General features: G+C 49.8%; 1 protein-coding gene across 1 annotated transcript in view; it reads left to right on the forward strand.

Annotated features, from left to right (window-relative positions):
* The window catches only part of DCHS1 (dachsous cadherin-related 1), a 118696-nt gene that overhangs the window by 44627 nt on the left and 57399 nt on the right, over positions 1-16670 (forward strand). Inside the window, exons 7-9 of the mRNA XM_074953790.1 lie at positions 473-660; positions 2586-2682; positions 2860-3017. Of these exons, the coding sequence (XP_074809891.1) occupies positions 473-660; positions 2586-2682; positions 2860-3017 (443 nt within the window). The remainder of the gene's footprint in view (positions 1-472; positions 661-2585; positions 2683-2859; positions 3018-16670) is intronic.

Below are 16670 nucleotides of genomic sequence, written 5' to 3' on the forward strand. Positions count from 1 at the left end.
CCCTGCCCTGACCTGGCATCTGCCTCGCATCGTGGTCCTTGGTGGCTGGCACAAAGGGCCATGGCTAAGTGGGGTGCAATAGGGGACCCTTATGCAATTTCAGAGAGCAGCTCTAACCGTGTTCCACCAACCCCAGCTGGCTCCCTTCCCACTGCCCTTTCCCCATGGGCCCTTGTCCTGTCCCCACCATCCCAGGGCCACCTCCCTCTCCATGGCCTGCTCCTTCGGGCAAGCTCTCTTCCCCCCCTCCCTCCTCCCAGCCCATTCCCAAGGACTGTGACTCCATCCCCCTAGTCCAGGGCTATCTCTCTGCCCACAGTCCATTCCCCTGGGCTCTGTCCTGCCTCGCACGCTGGGGCTCCTCTCTTCCCATGGTAGACAGTTCCCCATCTGGAGCTGTCTCCCTGCTGGGAGTCTCCCTTGGGAGCTGGCTCTCTGGGAGCTGAGCTGTGTCCTTGCTTCTCCCTGGTAGGAGAGCTCACTGCCAAGCGCAGCCTGGACCGGGAGCAGCAGTCAAGCTATCAGCTGCTGGTGATCGTGCAGGATGGGGGGACGCCACCACGCAGCGTCACGGGCACCGTCTATGTCACCGTGTTGGATGAGAATGACAATGTGCCAGCTTTCCTTCATGTGCTGGGCGGGCGGGAGCTCCTGGTGCAGGTGAGGGGGGCAGGCAGGCACTTCCACTGCAAGTTGTGAGGGTGGGAGCTTCATGTGCAAGTTGTGGGGTCCAGAGCCCTCAGTACAGATTGGGGGGCAGAGCTCCCAGTGCAGGTTGTGGGGGCCAAGAGCTCTTGGTGGGGGAGTAGAGAGCCCCTGTGCAGGTTGGGTGCGGGGAGGAGGAGAGAGCCCCTGTGCAGATTGGGGTGGGGGGAGGAGACAGTGTGGGGAGGAGGAGGAGGGAGCTAGTTCCTTAAGTACTCTAAAGGCACGTCTTCACCAGCAAAGGCGCTTTAACGAGGCTGTTTAGTCACAGCACTGGACTGGGAGCAGCCTGGACCGGGAGCTATAAAAAAACCACCCCCAGAAGGGGAGTAGCTACCTGCCACTGTCTACACTGCCACTTTACAGCGCTGAATCTTGCAGCGCTCAGGGGGGTGTTTTTTCACACTCCTGAGCGAGACAGTTGCAGCATTGTAAAGTGGCAGTGTAGACAAGGCCTAAGATAAATTTGATCAGGCCTTGATTACTTGAATAATTCTAACTTATCTACATATACTCTCACCTGTTCTTTCCATATTTTGACTTGTGTTCCTTCCCCCTTGTTAATATCGATTGTGTTGAGTATCTGGTCACAATTAATGTCTTTAATGCCTATTTCACTTCAGTCTTCACTAAACACCTCAGCTTTCTTGATGTCATCAGTTATTAGCTCTCCTTCCCCACTGAAGACCTATACTTACCTTTGTCTTTTTCTTGCTCCTGATGCGTTTAAAGACACTCTTCTTGCTGCCTTTTGATATCCTTTGTTAGGTGTTACTCATTTTGTGCCTTAGATTTTCTGATTTTGTCCCTACCTGCATGTGCTACTCTTTTGTACTCCTCCTTAGCAATTAGTCCATGTTTCTACTTTTTGTAGGATTTCTTTTTGATTTTCAGATAATTAAAGAGCTCCTACCAGTTCTCTGAGTTTGTTAAAATCTGCTGCTCTCACTCCTTCCTTTCTTTAGAATCATGAAATCTATCATGATGATGAAGTTCACTGCAGCAGTTGTTGGCAGACAGTGGCTTCTTCTGCTGTCTTTTCCCTGAAGTCTTTTATTTTTAAGAACCCCAGAAAGCGGTATTGGGTGTAATAGTCCATCCTTTTATCATTTTGTCCACCAATAGCCCTAATTTCTGACACAACAATTTTTGATTCATTGATTTCCAGTCCTCTGCTCCTCCTATATATCAGTCATAATCTTGACACAAACCTTGAGTGGTATCAGTGACACCCTTTCTGTACGGACATATTCAGGCTTTCTGTCTCTTTTCCCATCAACATTTGTTGTTATAGGTTATTGTGGCACTTTATAAAGTTTCACTCAGTCTTTACTAAGTTGAACTCACAATTAAGGTACATTTGTAGGCCTGGTTATCACTACCGGGCCTTGCTTAGGAAGACAGTTGGTTCTGAGGTTTGTGCTGTAGGGTGGGGATTACGGGGGTCTGTGCTGGGAGGAGTGTGGAGTGTTGTGAGGTCTGTGCTGGAGGGATGTGGGGGTCTGTGCCGGGAGGATTATGGGATCTGTGTGCTGGAGGATCTGTGGGGGTGTGTGGTGGAATGAGGAGTATAGGATCTATGCTGGTGGGGGGGGATGTCTGTGCTTGGAGGGTCTTGAGCAGCGATGCTGAAACAATTTGTATAGTGCAGGTGCTGAGAGCCATTGAACCAAACTGTAAACCCTGCATATGATGGAAGCCCCTTAAAGCCAGGGGGTGCTGCCACATCCCTAGTTCCAGCATTAGTGGGGCTGTGTGGTGGAATGGGGGGCATGGGGTCTGCTGTGGAGGTGGCTGTACTGGGAGGATTATGGGTTCTGTGATGCGGGGCCTGGGTGCTGGCTGTTATACTATCTCCAGCTCCCCTCTCTGTGTGACAGGTGCTGGAGGAGAAGCCCTCAGGGCTGCTGGTCACCTCCCTTCAGGCCAAGGACCCAGACGAGGGTGAGAATGGGACCATCTTCTACTCACTAACAGGTAATGGGGGAAAGGGGGAAAGCGGTATGGCACCATCACCTCCAGTCATTTGCCTAGGACTATGGGCCTGACCTCCCCACAAACACACACGGACACTCCCAGCATTCCCCAAGCCTGCTCCACACCATGTCTAACCCGCTCTGACCCATGCAACAGCATCTCCCCTTCTCTCCACAGGGGCTTGGGCCGAGCGCTTCACGCTGCATACGGCCACGGGGGAGCTGCGTACAGCCACCGTGCTGCGCCGAACCGACCGGGCCGAGTACATCTTCACTGTGACGGCCAGTGACCGAGGCACAGTGCCCTGCAGCACAGCAGCCACTGTCCGCATCCAGGTACCTGGGCCTCCCAAACCTGCCCCCCCAGGGCTGTCATCCACCTCCATGTACATGGGCCCCCCCAAACCCGCCCCTCCTGGGCTGTCATCCACATCCTGGTACTTGAGCCCCACAGACCCACCACCCCCACGACCGTCATCCACATCCAGGTACATGGGACCCCCAACCCTGCCCCCCAGGGCCGTTATCCACATCCAGGTACATGGGGGGCCCCCTAACCCCTGCCTCCTCCCCATGCCCACCATCTGCATCCAGGTTCATGAGCCCTCCAAGTCCCACCCCCCAACCCCACAGCCATCATCTGAATCCAGGTACAGGGACCTGTCAGACCCTGGGGCACAAATCCATACCAATGAGAACTGTGTCACCACCTGCCCTGTAACCCTGGGCACCTCACAAAGCTTTGGTGTTGTAGCTCCCACATAAGTAGCCTAGCAGCATGCAGGTCACACCCGGATGAGTGTCTGTGTGCTAGACAGCCCTGGTTCAGCAGCTCTGAGCCCAGGAGCCTGTCTACAGTCCTGCAGCCTCGTGCTAACTTCCACCAGCCTGGGTTACAACCAACAAGGTGACCCCAACACACTCCCAGCCCCGAATTTCCCCAAAGGTGTGTGCTCTGCAATGTCCAGCCCGCTCCTGGACAGTTGAGAGACATATATGGTTGGTTTGTTCCTCTACAGACACAGAACACATCGCAACTTATTAACTTGACTGAGTGTAAATACACCCTGCCCTTTAAACTCAGCACTGAGTTGGGTTATGGTAAAAATGAAATAAATGTATTAACAAAATACACATAGGACTAAATGAGTTCAAGTATAAGGAATGAAGACAGAAAGAATTACAAGTAAAACCAAAACAAAATACGCTTCTAAAAATCTCAAATTTAATCTAGAAAGGTACAATCTTTGCCGAAGCAGGTTTGTCCTCTGTATTCAGTTCCCAGAGATTTCAGGCCCACCTTGGATGAAGGACCGATCTTTCTCAGCTTGTGAGAGCTCTTCTTCCTTGTGTCTGTCTCGTGATGGGTGCCTAAAATGGCTTTCTGTCCTTGTTTATATCTCCCAAAGTTTAATGACCTTTCTTCAGGAGGCAGGAAGTCCTTCTGTGTGTTCAGCTTGCTGCGTCCACGAGCAAGCTGACCTCATGCTGTTCCTCCCTTCTTGTGGGTTTCCTTTCCCCTGTCAGTGAACATGGCTTTCCTTGTTTTGATTCTACCATGGTTAGGCCATGTCTATACTACAAAGTTATGCTGACTCAAGTTACATTGGCATATAGCTGCTGCGATTAGTACATCACTTTCCGTGTGCATGCTTGGCTTCTTGTGTTGGCAGAGTGCGTATTATTGCAGAGTGTGATGCACCATTGGTAGATATCCCACTGTGCAACTTGCCACCGTCCAACACGTTGTCTTTTGGGAAGTTTGGCAATGCATGATGGGTCAAAATGAGTTGTGCGGGGTGAGCGGGAGCATGGGTTCAACTTCCCATTTTGCAACTGTCACGGAGTGTGGGGGAGTCAGGGCCCTGCACCCCCCACTTCCTGCGATTCACTGTGACTCTCAGCCAGTAACACAGAAGGTTTATTAGACCAGTGGTTCTCAAAGCCGGTCTGCTGCTTGTTCAGGGAAAACCCTTGGTGGGCCGGACTGGTTTGTTTACCTGCTGCATCCGCAGGTTCGGCCGATCGTGGCTCCCACTGGCCGCAGTTCGCCGTTCTAGGCCAATGGGGGCTGCGGGAAGGGCTGACAGCACGTCCCTTGGCCCGCGCAGCAGATAAACAAACCGGTCCGGCTCGCCAGGGGCTTTCCCTGAACAAGCGGCGGACTGGCTTTGAGAGCCACTGAATTAGATGACAGGAACATAGTCTAAAACAGAGCTTGTAGGCACAGAGAATAGGACCCTTCAGTCAGGTCCGTCTTGGGGGGCAGGGAGCCCAGAGCCCCATCTGGGCCTCCCTCCATTTCCCCAGTCAGCTCCAAACTGAAACCCCCTCCAGCTGTCTCACCCAGCCTCCCCCTGGCTCTTCCTCCAGCCTTTGTCCAGTTTCCCGGGCAAAAGTGTCACCTGGCCCCAACCCCCATCCTGGGCTCAGGTTACATGCTCAGGTATCATCCTTCAAGTGAAGTCACACCCTGATATCCCATCCCCAATGCAGACAGTCCCAGTAAAACTCCCACCCAACATTCCCAGGTCAATCCTCCCCACTCCCTATTCCGTCACAGCAACTGACTTCATCCATTAACATTATCTGTATACCACAATTTTTGCACCTCTTTTCAAAATCCCACAAACCTGTATAGCCCTCCTCGCTCACTGTCTGTCATCTCTGACAGAAGCATGGAGCCTGCACAGCTCTGCACTATTGTCATGAGCATTGCAAGACAGTGCGCATGATTCTAGAGTATTTGCAGAGGTGCAAGAAGAACTGAATGAGTGGGGAGGGAACATGACGATGCCTTGGAGGACAGATTGCTGTGGGACATAGCAAGAACAAATTCCAGGTTGTTGTTGGTGTTCACGGCGCAGCTGCAGATGGTGGAGTACCATTTCTGGGCCTGAGAAACAAGCATGACGGATGGGATCACATCGTAATGCAGGTTTGGGATGATAAGCAGTGGCTGCAGAACTTCCGGATGCTCAAGGCCACATTCCTGGATCTGTGTACTGAGCTTGTCCCAGCCCTCCAATCCTTGACCTCCACCACCTCAACTTCTTCATTCGCAAACTCAAATTTTACAATGTCACGTTGGCAGCAATAATTCCATCTTTAGAAAAGGGCATGTGATTCATATCTCTCAATATGAAGGATACTTACTTTCACATTGATATTCACCCTGCCCACAGATGATTTCTCAGATTTACGGTGGGGTCCAACTGTTTTCAATACAGAGTACTCCCCTTCAGGATAGCAACTGTTCCCAGAGTCTTTACCAAGGTATTTTCAGTGGTGACAGCTCACGTCAGACATCATGGCTTCCTTGTCTTTCCGTACCTCAATGACTGTCTTCTTGCCACCAAATCCCGCCGTGTCAACCTCTATGGTGCTTCACCTCCTCTCTCAGCTGGGAGTCAGAATCAAAGTTGAAAAATCTGTTCTTACTCCCATGATATCTTTGGACTTTGTTGGAGCAACCTTGAATTCTATCACCACTAGCTGTGGAACCTGTCTATGGGCAGGTACACTCATGAATGAAATCAAAACTCACTTCGGATAACAGTCAAAACATGTCTGTCCCGGTCAGCCACATGGCCATGTGCACTTACATCACTGCATTTGCAAGATTCTACCTTCGTTGCCTTCAAACATGGCTACAGTCGGTATACACCTCAAGCCATCACTCCATGAACTTTACACTAACAATTCCAACCAAGGTACTGCCCTCCCTCCTTTGGTGGACCAATCCTCATCATGTATCCGTGGGGTCCCCTTTGTCCCCTCTTCTCCAGACAAAACCATAATTACGGACGCATCCGTATGGGGCTCCCACATGGACAACCACACAGCACAGGAGTATGCACTCGTCTAGAGTCCAGAATGTACATCAGTAACCTGGACGTACAGGCAGTAAGGCAGGTGTGCAAATTATTTCTTCCACTCATTTGCTCTCACCATGTCCTTATACTGTCAGACAACACTAGGACTGTTTTCTACATCAACAAGTAGGGGGAGTGAGATCCACCTGCCTGTGTGCAGAAACAGTCAGTCTCTGGAACTGGGCTATCAGCAGTCAGATCACCCTATCCACAGCCTCAGCAGACACTTCATAGAATCATAGAATATCAGGGTTGGAAGGGACCTCAGGAGATCATCTAGTCCAACCCCCTGCTCAAAGCAGGATCAATCCCCGATTTTAGCCCCTGATCCCTAAATGGCCCCCTCAAGGATTGAACTCACAACCCTGGGTTTAGCAGGCCAATGCTCAAACCACTGAGCTATCCCTCCCCCCAATGATCACAATGATCACGATGATCACGAGTGGGAACTTCATGTCATGGTGCTGCTTGACATTTTCACTCTATGGGGAACCCCAGCCAGAGATCTATTTACCTCCCACCACATATTGCTCCAGAGGCACCCAAGACTACTGCTCCCAGAGTGATGCACTCCACCTTACTTGGTCAGACCAGTTCCACTATGTCTTGGCTCCACTGCTGCTTCTGCCACGAGTGCTACATAAGATCTGACAGGACAGGGTGAAGGTCATCCTGATCTCCCCTTTCTGATCCCCCAACCTCCTATGCATGTTATCTCGCCCACCGATTTCCCTCCCGACATTCCCTGATCTCCTGGCACAGTGCAACGGCAAGATCAAATCCCCCAGTCCATGACTGCTCCACCTCAGGGCGTGGTAGTTGGATGGGCATAATCCCTAGAATGTGCCTGCTCCTCAGCACTTCGAGACATCTCTCCAATAGCAGAAAGAACTCTCTTAGAAAATGTTACCTAGCTAAATGGAAATGCTTTCATCCTGGACACAGCAAAGAAACGTTCTGCCACAAGCTGCAGCTCTTCCCCTCATCTTGGACTATATCCTATTTTTGAAGACATCAGGTCTATCCCTCAGCTCCCTACAAGTCCACTAAGAGGCAACTGGTACATACCATCTACCTGCTGAAGGCTACTCCATTTTCACACACCTTCGAACCATAGATTCTGAAAAGACTTGATAAGAACTTTCCCGCCCCCTCAGAGGATTGCGCCCCAATGGGACCTGAATCTCATTCTTTCAGTATGAACGAGGGTCCCCCTTTGAGCCATTTAGCTACTTGCTCCATGTCCCTCTGTCCAGTGAAGGTCATCTTTCTTGAAGCTATCATGTCAGTGAGAAGGGTTGTCAAACTAGGAGCAGACCCTCTATACACTGTATTCCATAAAGATAAAGTTTTGTTGCACCTGCACCCCAAAGTTATCCCTAAAGTAGTTTTGGATTTCACTTTAATCAATCCATTCACTTACCTGTGTTCTTTTTGAAACTGAACATGTCTGCAGAGAACATAGGCTCCACTCCTCCGGTGTTTGATGAGCCTTGGCCTTTTACATGCAGAGAACAAAGGCAGTCAGGAAGTCCTGAAGACTGTTTGTTACTATAGAAGAAACAGGCAGAGGACTTGCCATCTCCACCCAGAGAATTTCCAAATGGATATCGGGGCTGCATTCTCTTCTGCTATCAGCTCTCAAACCTCCCACCCCACACAGGGTAAGAGCTCATTCCACCAGAGCTCAAGCAGTGACCATAGCATCTCCTCAGGACATATCCCTCCTGGTCATCTGTAAAGCAGCACATGGAGTTCCACTGACACGTTTCCAAGGCATTATGCCCTGGTGCAGGACTCTGCTGCTGATGCCTCCTTTGGTACTGTAGTTCTCTGCTCAACCCTATCATCTTCATCCTCGCACCCTCCCCCTACTTAGGCACTGCTTGTGAGTCACACACAGTGGAATACACTAGGGACCATCACTCAAAGAAGAAAAGGAGGCTACTTACCTGTAACGAGAGGTTCTTTGAGATGTGTGGTCCCTAGCTGTATTCGAGTCCTGCCCTCCTTCCCCTCTGCTTCAGATCTTCTTGATGCACGGTGGAGAAGGAACTGAAAAGGCAGTTGGTTCGCCCCTCCCTTTATCCCCTCAGTCAGAGGCAAGGGCAAGCCAGGACACATGGGCAGACGAACGGACATTACTTTCAAATTGTCCAACTCTGGGCTCATTGTGTGCATGCGTAACCCACAGTGGAATACAGCTAGGAATGACACATCTCGAAGAACCTCCAGTTACAGGTAAGAAACCTGCTCTTTGCACAGAGAAATGAAGGTTAAAGCATAGTCCAAGGGCTTGTCTACACTTGAAATGCTGCAGTGGCACAGTTAATAGGTTCCCAACCCACAGCTATGTGGGCTGGTGTGTGTGTGTGTGTGTGTGTGTGTGTGTGTGTGTGTGACAGGGTCGGGTCAGATGGCTATAGGAGAGTAATAGAAGGCAGATATATTAGCCACAGGCTAAGTAGGTCCCTTTTCCCTGAGTAAGGCAACAGGGAAGGTTCCAGAACAATCAGGAACCTTCTGGAGACAATTAAGACAGGCTGATTAGAACACCTGCAGCCATTCAAGAAGCTGCTGGAATCAATTAAGGCAGGCTAATCAGGGCACCTGGGTTTTAAAAAGGAGCTCACTTCAGTTTGTGGTATGTGTGTGAGGAGCTGGGAGTAAGAGGCACTAGGAGCTGAGAGAGAGAACACGGACTGTCGGAGGACTGAGGTGTACAAGCATTATCAGACACCGGAGGAAGGTCCTATGGTGAGGATAAAGAAGGTGTTGGGAGGAGGCCATGGGGAAGTAGCCCAGGGAGTTGTAGCTGTCGCACAGCTGTTCCAGGAGGCACTCTAGACAGCTGCATTCCACAGGGCCCTGCGCTGGAACCCGGAGTAGAGGGCTGGCCCGGGTTCCCCCCAAATCCTCCCAACTCCTGGTCAGACACAGGAGGAGTCGACCTGGACTGTGGGTTCAGAAAAACGACCAAGCTGAGGGCTGCCGTGAAGGTCCAAGGCGAGCAAATCCACCAATAAGCACAAGACCCACGAAAGTAGAGCAGGAACTTTGTCACAACTGGTGTCGGAAGTGGGATCTGGTGTCCACAGCGCAGCGGAAGAAGGAGGGTGTTTGGAAGGAAGAAAAAAAAAAAGGGAAGAGGGTCTATTTTTATTTTTTTCACCACAATGGAGGAGGTAGTGCGGGCACTGATACAAGCCACAGCTGCCCAGCAGGAGACTACTCTTGTCCAGGCAGCCGCCCAACAGGATGCAGTGTGGCTGCAGCAGGAGACTAATCGCCTGCTGATGGACCAGGCTGCTCAAGACTGGGCTATGTTGCAGGAAATGGTAAACCACATAAAGGCCCTTACAGAGCTGAACCGTGGCCATGATGGGACGCAGATCATGCGGGCCAGCAATTGGCTGCAGAAAATGACGCAGGAGGATGATGTAGAGGCATACCTCCTGGCCTTTGAGAGGACAGCCCTGTGGGAGGCTTGGTCCCAAGAACGGTGGTCTGGCATCCTCGCTCCATTCCTGTGTGTGGAGGCCCAGAAGGCCTACTATGATTTGCCTGAAGAGGCTGCGGCAGACTACCTCCAGCTGAAAGCAGAGATCCTGGCCAGATCTGAGGTAACGACCGCAGTGCGGGCCCAGCGATATCATGAGTGGAGGTACCAGGAAAACAAAACCCCGCGGTCCCAATTGCATGACCTCATCCATCTCGCACGAAACTGGTTACGAACTGAGTCCCAGAGTCCGGAGGAGATACTAGAGGTTCTGGTCATCGACCGGTACATGAGAGGACTACCGCCAGACCTTCGCGCCTGGATAAGCCAGAACAAACCGTGCATCTACGACGAGGTTGTCGCGCTGGTAGAAAGGCAAAGGACGGCGAGGGAGCTGACCCGACCAGTTAAGGAAGAAGCACCCCGGGTTAAACTAGCAGCACCAAGCCCTAGAGCTCGGGTGACTGGGTCACCAGGAGAGCCCAGGTGGAAACAGAGAGGGGCTGAAGGCCCACCAGAAGCCACAAAGAGTCGGAGCACTGAGGGTGAAGAGGATCGTGATGTTAGATTACCCATACCAAGAGACCGGGGAATGCCTAGGGCTCCATACAGATGTTACACCTGCAGGGAGTGGGGACACATAGCTGCACAGTGTCCCAATGCCAAGGAGCCTATGCAGTGTAACCTGGGGAACTGGGTAGACCCATGCTTCCTAATCCACCTTGTGGGGGTCTCACTAACCCCACATATGTACACTAGACCAGTGAAGCTAAATGGGGTAGAGACCACAGCACTGGTTGATTCGGGGAGTGCTATCACGCTTGTCTTGGAGAAGCTCGAAGCTTGTGAAGCATAGTCAGCAGCTGTGGGCTAAGAGTACAGGGATAACATGCGTCCATGGGACAGTTGGTTATTACCCCACCATCCCAGTAAAAATCGAGATTCAGGGCAACACTACTGAGGTAGCAGCAGGTGTAGTCCCTAAACTCCCATACCCAGTGCTCATCGGGAGGGACTTCCCAGGGTTTGGAGACTTACTCCTGGTAGGGGAATTGGAGAAAGGGGGAAGCCCTGAAAGTAGTGAGACATCCACAGTAGACTGTCAACCCCCAACCTTCTCTGAAATATCCCCAGATTTGTTTTCCACTCCCAGACAGCGTAGAAAGATGAAAAGGGAAAGAAGGGCAGCTAAGGCCTTGGGAACCCGAATACTGTCCCAAAACCAGAGGGTCGCTTTCGTAGGTAGGCGGACCCGAGCAGCTGAAAAGGAGGCCACCCAGGAGGGAGAAGCACCCGAGTCTGACCCACACCCTAACGCCTCTGAACCAGTAGAGGCAACAGAGACTGGCCCCCTAGATCTCGGGCAGATTAGCCCTGGGAGAGGAAATTTTGGACAGGACCAGGCTGAAGACCCAAGGTACAGCAACATTAGGAAGGAGGTGACCGAAATAGATGGGGTCCCAATGGAAGGGAAAACCCAGGGACCAGGACCTTACTTCATAACGAAGAAGAATCTCTTATACCAGGTTGCACCAGTACAGAGGCAGAAGGTACAGCAGATCCTAGTATCTCAAAAACACCAGAATACTGTATTAAGTCTGGCCTATAGTCATCTTTTTGGGGGGCATTTGGGGGTAGAGAAGACCCTGGCATGGGTCCTGCAACGATTCTTCTGGCCTGGAGTACATGAAGAAGTGCGGAGGTACTGTGCATCCTGCCCGGAGTGTCAGCTGCACAGTCCCCGTCCCCACTTGAGGGCACCTGTAGTACCCCTTCTCATCATAGAGGTCCCCTTCGAGCGAATAGCCATGGATCTAGTGGGACCCCTGGAGAAGACAGCCCGGGGTCACCAATATAGACTTGTTGTTCTGGATTATGCTACTCACTATCCAGAAGCCATCCCCCTGCGGAACACGGCCTCTAAAATGATAGCTAAAGAGTTGGTGGGGAGTCTTGCCCTAGTGAGGCTACCAAAGGTATCCCATTTATGTCAAAGCTAATGAAGGACCTCTGTATGATGATCCATATACCTATCCTGACAACTTCAGTCTATCATCCGCAGACCGATGGGCTGGTAGAAAGGTTTAACCGAACCCTCAAGGCAATGATAAGGAAAGTGGTAAGTCGAGACGGGAAGGATTGGGACACCCTACTACCCTACCTTATGTTTGTAATCCGGGAGGCACGTCAGGCCTCAACTGGGTTTTCCCCCTTTGAATTATTATACGGACGCCACCCCCGTGGCATACTAGATATTGCAAAAGAAATCTGGGAAGAGGAACCCAATGAGGGGAGAAATATAATTGACCGTGTGTTGCAGATGCGAGAACGGATAGCCCGGGTCACCCCTATTGTACAGGAACATTTGGAAAAGGCGCAGGAGGCCCAGTGAACCCATTACAATCACCAGGCAAAAGTCCGACAGTTCCAACCAGGGGATCGGGTGATGGTGTTGGTACCCACAGCAGAAAGCAAGCTTTTGGCCCAATGGCAGGGGCCCTATGAGGTGGTTGAACCCATGGGGGAAGTAACCTACAAGCTGCGGCAGCCAGGACGCCGGAAACAAGAACAAATTTATCACATTAACCTCTTAAAGCCTTGGCACCAACGAGAGGTGTGTGTAGTGGCCCAAGAGACCCCGATCCAGGGAAATAATATGCACGAGCAGATCAGGATATCCACTGATCTGACACCAAACCAGAAGAAGGAGGTAACTGAGATGAACAACCGATACCAGGACGTGTTTTCAACCAAACCGGGCCGGACCTCCGAAGCGTATCACCACATTTTCACAGACCCTGGGGCAAAGGTAACTTTAAGGCCCTGTCGGGTCCCAGCAGCAAAAAGGGAGGAGATCAAGGCAGAGGTAAAAAGGATGTTGGAGCTGGGAGTCATCGAAGAGTCCCACAGTCGGTGGTCAAGCCCGATTGTGTTGGTGCCCAAACCTGATGGCACCACTAGGTTTTGTAATGATTTTCGCCGGCTGAATGAGATATCCAAATTCGATGCATATCCCATACCCAGTATCGATGAGTTAGTTGACCGCCTGGTCAATGCCCGATTTTTGACCACCCTTGATTTAACAAAGGGATACTGGCAGATTCCCCTTGCCAAAGATGTGAAAGAAAAGACAGCATTCTCTACCCCAGAGGGTCTGTTTCAATATACTATTCTTCCTTTTGGACTGCATCTTTTGTGTAGAAAGAATAGTAAATATGGCAGACGACAAGCTTGGCTTAACAGTGAAATCCTTGCTGATCTTAAATACGAAAAAGAAGCTTACAAGAAGTGGAAGATTGGACAAATGACCAGAGATGAGTATAAAAATATTGCTCGGGCATGCAGGAGTGAAATCAGGAAGGCCAAATGACACCTGGAGGTGCAGCTAGCAAGAGATGTTAAGAGTAACAAGAAGGGTTTCTTCAGGTATGTTAGCAACAAGAAGAAAGTCAAGGAAAGTGTGGGCCCCTTACTGAATGAGGGAGGCAACCCAGTGACAGAGGATGTGGAAAAAGCTAATGTACTCAATGCTTTTTTTGCCTCTGTCTTCACGAACAAGGTCAGCTCCCAGACTACTGCACTGGGCAGCACAGCATGGGGAGGAGGTGACCAGCCCTCTGTGAAGAAAGAAGTGGTTCAGGACTATTTAGAAAAGCTGGACGTGCACAAGTCCATGGGTCCGGATGCATTGCATCCGAGAGTGCTAAAGGAGTTGGCGGATGTGATTGCAGAGCCATTGGCCATTATCTTTGAAAACTCATGGCGATCGGGGGAAGTCCCGGATGACTGGAAAAAGGCTAATGTAGTGCCCATCTTTAAAAAAGGGAAGAAGGAGGATCCTGGGAACTACAGGTCAGTCAGCCTCACCTCAGTCCCCGGAAAAATCATGGAGCAGGTCCTCAAGGAATCAATTCTGAAGCACTTACATGAGAGGAAAGTGATCGGGAACAGTCAGCATGGATTCACCAAGGGCAAGTCATGCCTGACTAATCTAATTGCCTTCTATGATGAAATAACTGGCTCTGTGGATGAAGGGAAAGCAGTGGACGTGTTGTTCCTTGACTTTAGCAAAGCTTTTGACATGGTGTCCCACAGTATTCTTGCCAGCAAGTTAAAGAAGTATGGGCTGGATGAATGGACGATAAGGTGGATAGAAAGCTGGCTAGATTGTCGGGCTCAACGAGTTGTGATCAATGGCTCCATGTCTAGTTGGCAGCCGGTATCAAGTGGAGTGCCCCAAGGGTCGGTCCTTGGGCCGGTTTTGTTCAATATCTTCATAAATGATCTGGAGGATGGTGTGGATTGCACCCTCAACAAGTTTTCAGATGACACTAAACTAGGAGGAGAGGTAGATATGCTGGAGGGTAGGGATAGGATACAGAGGGACCTAGACAAATTGGAGGAATGGGCCAAAAGAAATCTGATGAGGTTCAACAAGGACAAGTGCAGAGTCCTGCACTTAGGACGGAAGAATCCAATGCACCGTTACAGACTAGGGACCGAATGGCTAGGCAGCAGTTCTGCAGAAAAGGACCTAGGGGTGACAGTGGACGAGAAGCTGGATATGAGTCAACAGTGTGCCCTTGTTGCCAAGAAGGCCAATGGCATTTTGGAATGTATAAGTAGGGCATTGCCAGCAGATTGAGGGACGTGATCGTTCCCCTCTATTCGACATTGGTGAGGCCTCATCTGGAGTACTGTGTCCAGTTTTGGGCCCCACACTACAAGAAGGATGTGGATAAATTGGAGAGAGTCCAGCGAAGGGCAACAAAAACGATTAGGGGTCTGGAACACATGACTTATGGGGAGAGGCTGAGGGAACTGGGATTGTTTAGTCTGCAGAAGAGAAGAATGAGGGGGGATTTGATAGCTGCTTTCAACTACCTGAGAGGTGGTTCCAGAGAGGATGGTTCTAGACTATTCTCAGTGGTAGAAGAGGACAGGACAAGGAGTAATGGTCTCAAGTTGCAATGGGGGAGGTTTAGGTTGGATATTAGGAAAAACTTTTTCACTAGGAGGGTGGTGAAACACTGGAATGCGTTACCTAGGGGGGTGGTAGAATCTCCTTCCTTAGAAGTTTTTAAGGTCAGGCTTGACAAAGCCCTGCCTGGGATGATTTAATTGGGGATCGGTCCTGCTTTGAGCAGGGGGTTGGACTAGATGACCTCCTGAGGTCCCTTCCAACCCTGAGATTCTATGATTCTATGATTCTATGAAGTGATCTCTCTCCTGCCGTCCATCTCCACCCTCTGACAAACAGGGGCTAGGGACACCATTCCTTAGGGACACCATTCCTTACCCATCCTGGCTAATAGCCATTAATGGATTTAACCTCCATGAATTTATCCCGTTCTCTTTTAAACTCTGTTATAGTCCAAGCCTTCACAACTTCCTCAGGCAAGGAGTTCCACAGGTTGACTGTGCACTGTGTGAAGAAGAGCTTCCTTTTATTTGTTTTAAACCTGCTGCCCATTAATTTCATTTGGTGACCCCTCGTTCTTATAGTATGGGAACAAGTACATAACTTTTCCTTATTCACTTTCTCCACACCACTCATGATTTTATATACCTCTATCATATCCCCCCTTAGTCTCCTCTTTTCCAAACTGAAAAGTCCTAGCCTCTTTAATCTCTCCTCATATGGGACCTGTTCCAAATCCCTAATCATTTTAGTTGCCCTTTTCTGAACCTTTTCTAATGCCAGTATATCTTTTTTGAGTTGAGGGGACCACATCTGTACGCAGTATTCAAGATGTGGGTGTACCATGGATTTATATAAGGGTAATAAGATATTTTCTGTCTTATTCTCTATCCCTTTTTTAATGATTCCTAACATCCTGTTTGCTTTTTTGACTGCCACTGCACTCTGCATGGATGTCTTCAGAGAACTATCCACGATGACTCCAAGATCTTTCTCCTGATTAGTTGTAGCTAAATTGGCCCCCATCATATTGTATGTATAGTTGGGGTTATTTTTTCCAATGTGCATTACTTTACATTTATCCACATTAAATTTAATTTGCAATTTTGTTGCCCAATCACTTAGTTTTGTGAGATTTTTTTGAAGTTCTTCACAGTCTGCTTTGGTCTTAACTATCTTGAGCAGTTTAGTATCTTCTGCAAACTTTGCCACCTCACTGTTTACCCCTTTCTCCAGATCATTTATGAATAAGTTGAATAGGATTGGTCCTCGGACTGACCCTTGGGGAACACCACTAGTTACCCCTCTCCAGTCTGAAAATTTACCATTTATTCCAACTCTTTGTTCCCTGTCTTTTATCCGGTTTCAGAGTAACAGCCGTGTTAGTCTGTATTCGCAAAAAGAAAAGGAGTACTTGTGGCACCTTAGAGACTAACCAATTTATTTGAGCATAAGCTTTCGTGAGCTACAGTTCTCAATCCATGAAATGATCTTCCCTCTTATCCCATGACAACTTAATTTACATAAAAAGAAAAAAGAAAAGGAGTACTTGTGGCACCTTAGAGACTAACCAGTTTATTTGAGCATGAGCTTTCGTGAGCTACAGCTCACTTCAGAGCTGTAGCTCACGAAAGCTCATGCTCAAATAAACTGGTTAGTCTCTAAGGTGCCACAAGTACTCCTTTTCTTTTTTC

Source organism: Natator depressus, chromosome 1 (assembly GCF_965152275.1).
Source record: "Natator depressus isolate rNatDep1 chromosome 1, rNatDep2.hap1, whole genome shotgun sequence".
Classification (NCBI taxonomy): domain Eukaryota; kingdom Metazoa; phylum Chordata; order Testudines; family Cheloniidae; genus Natator; species Natator depressus.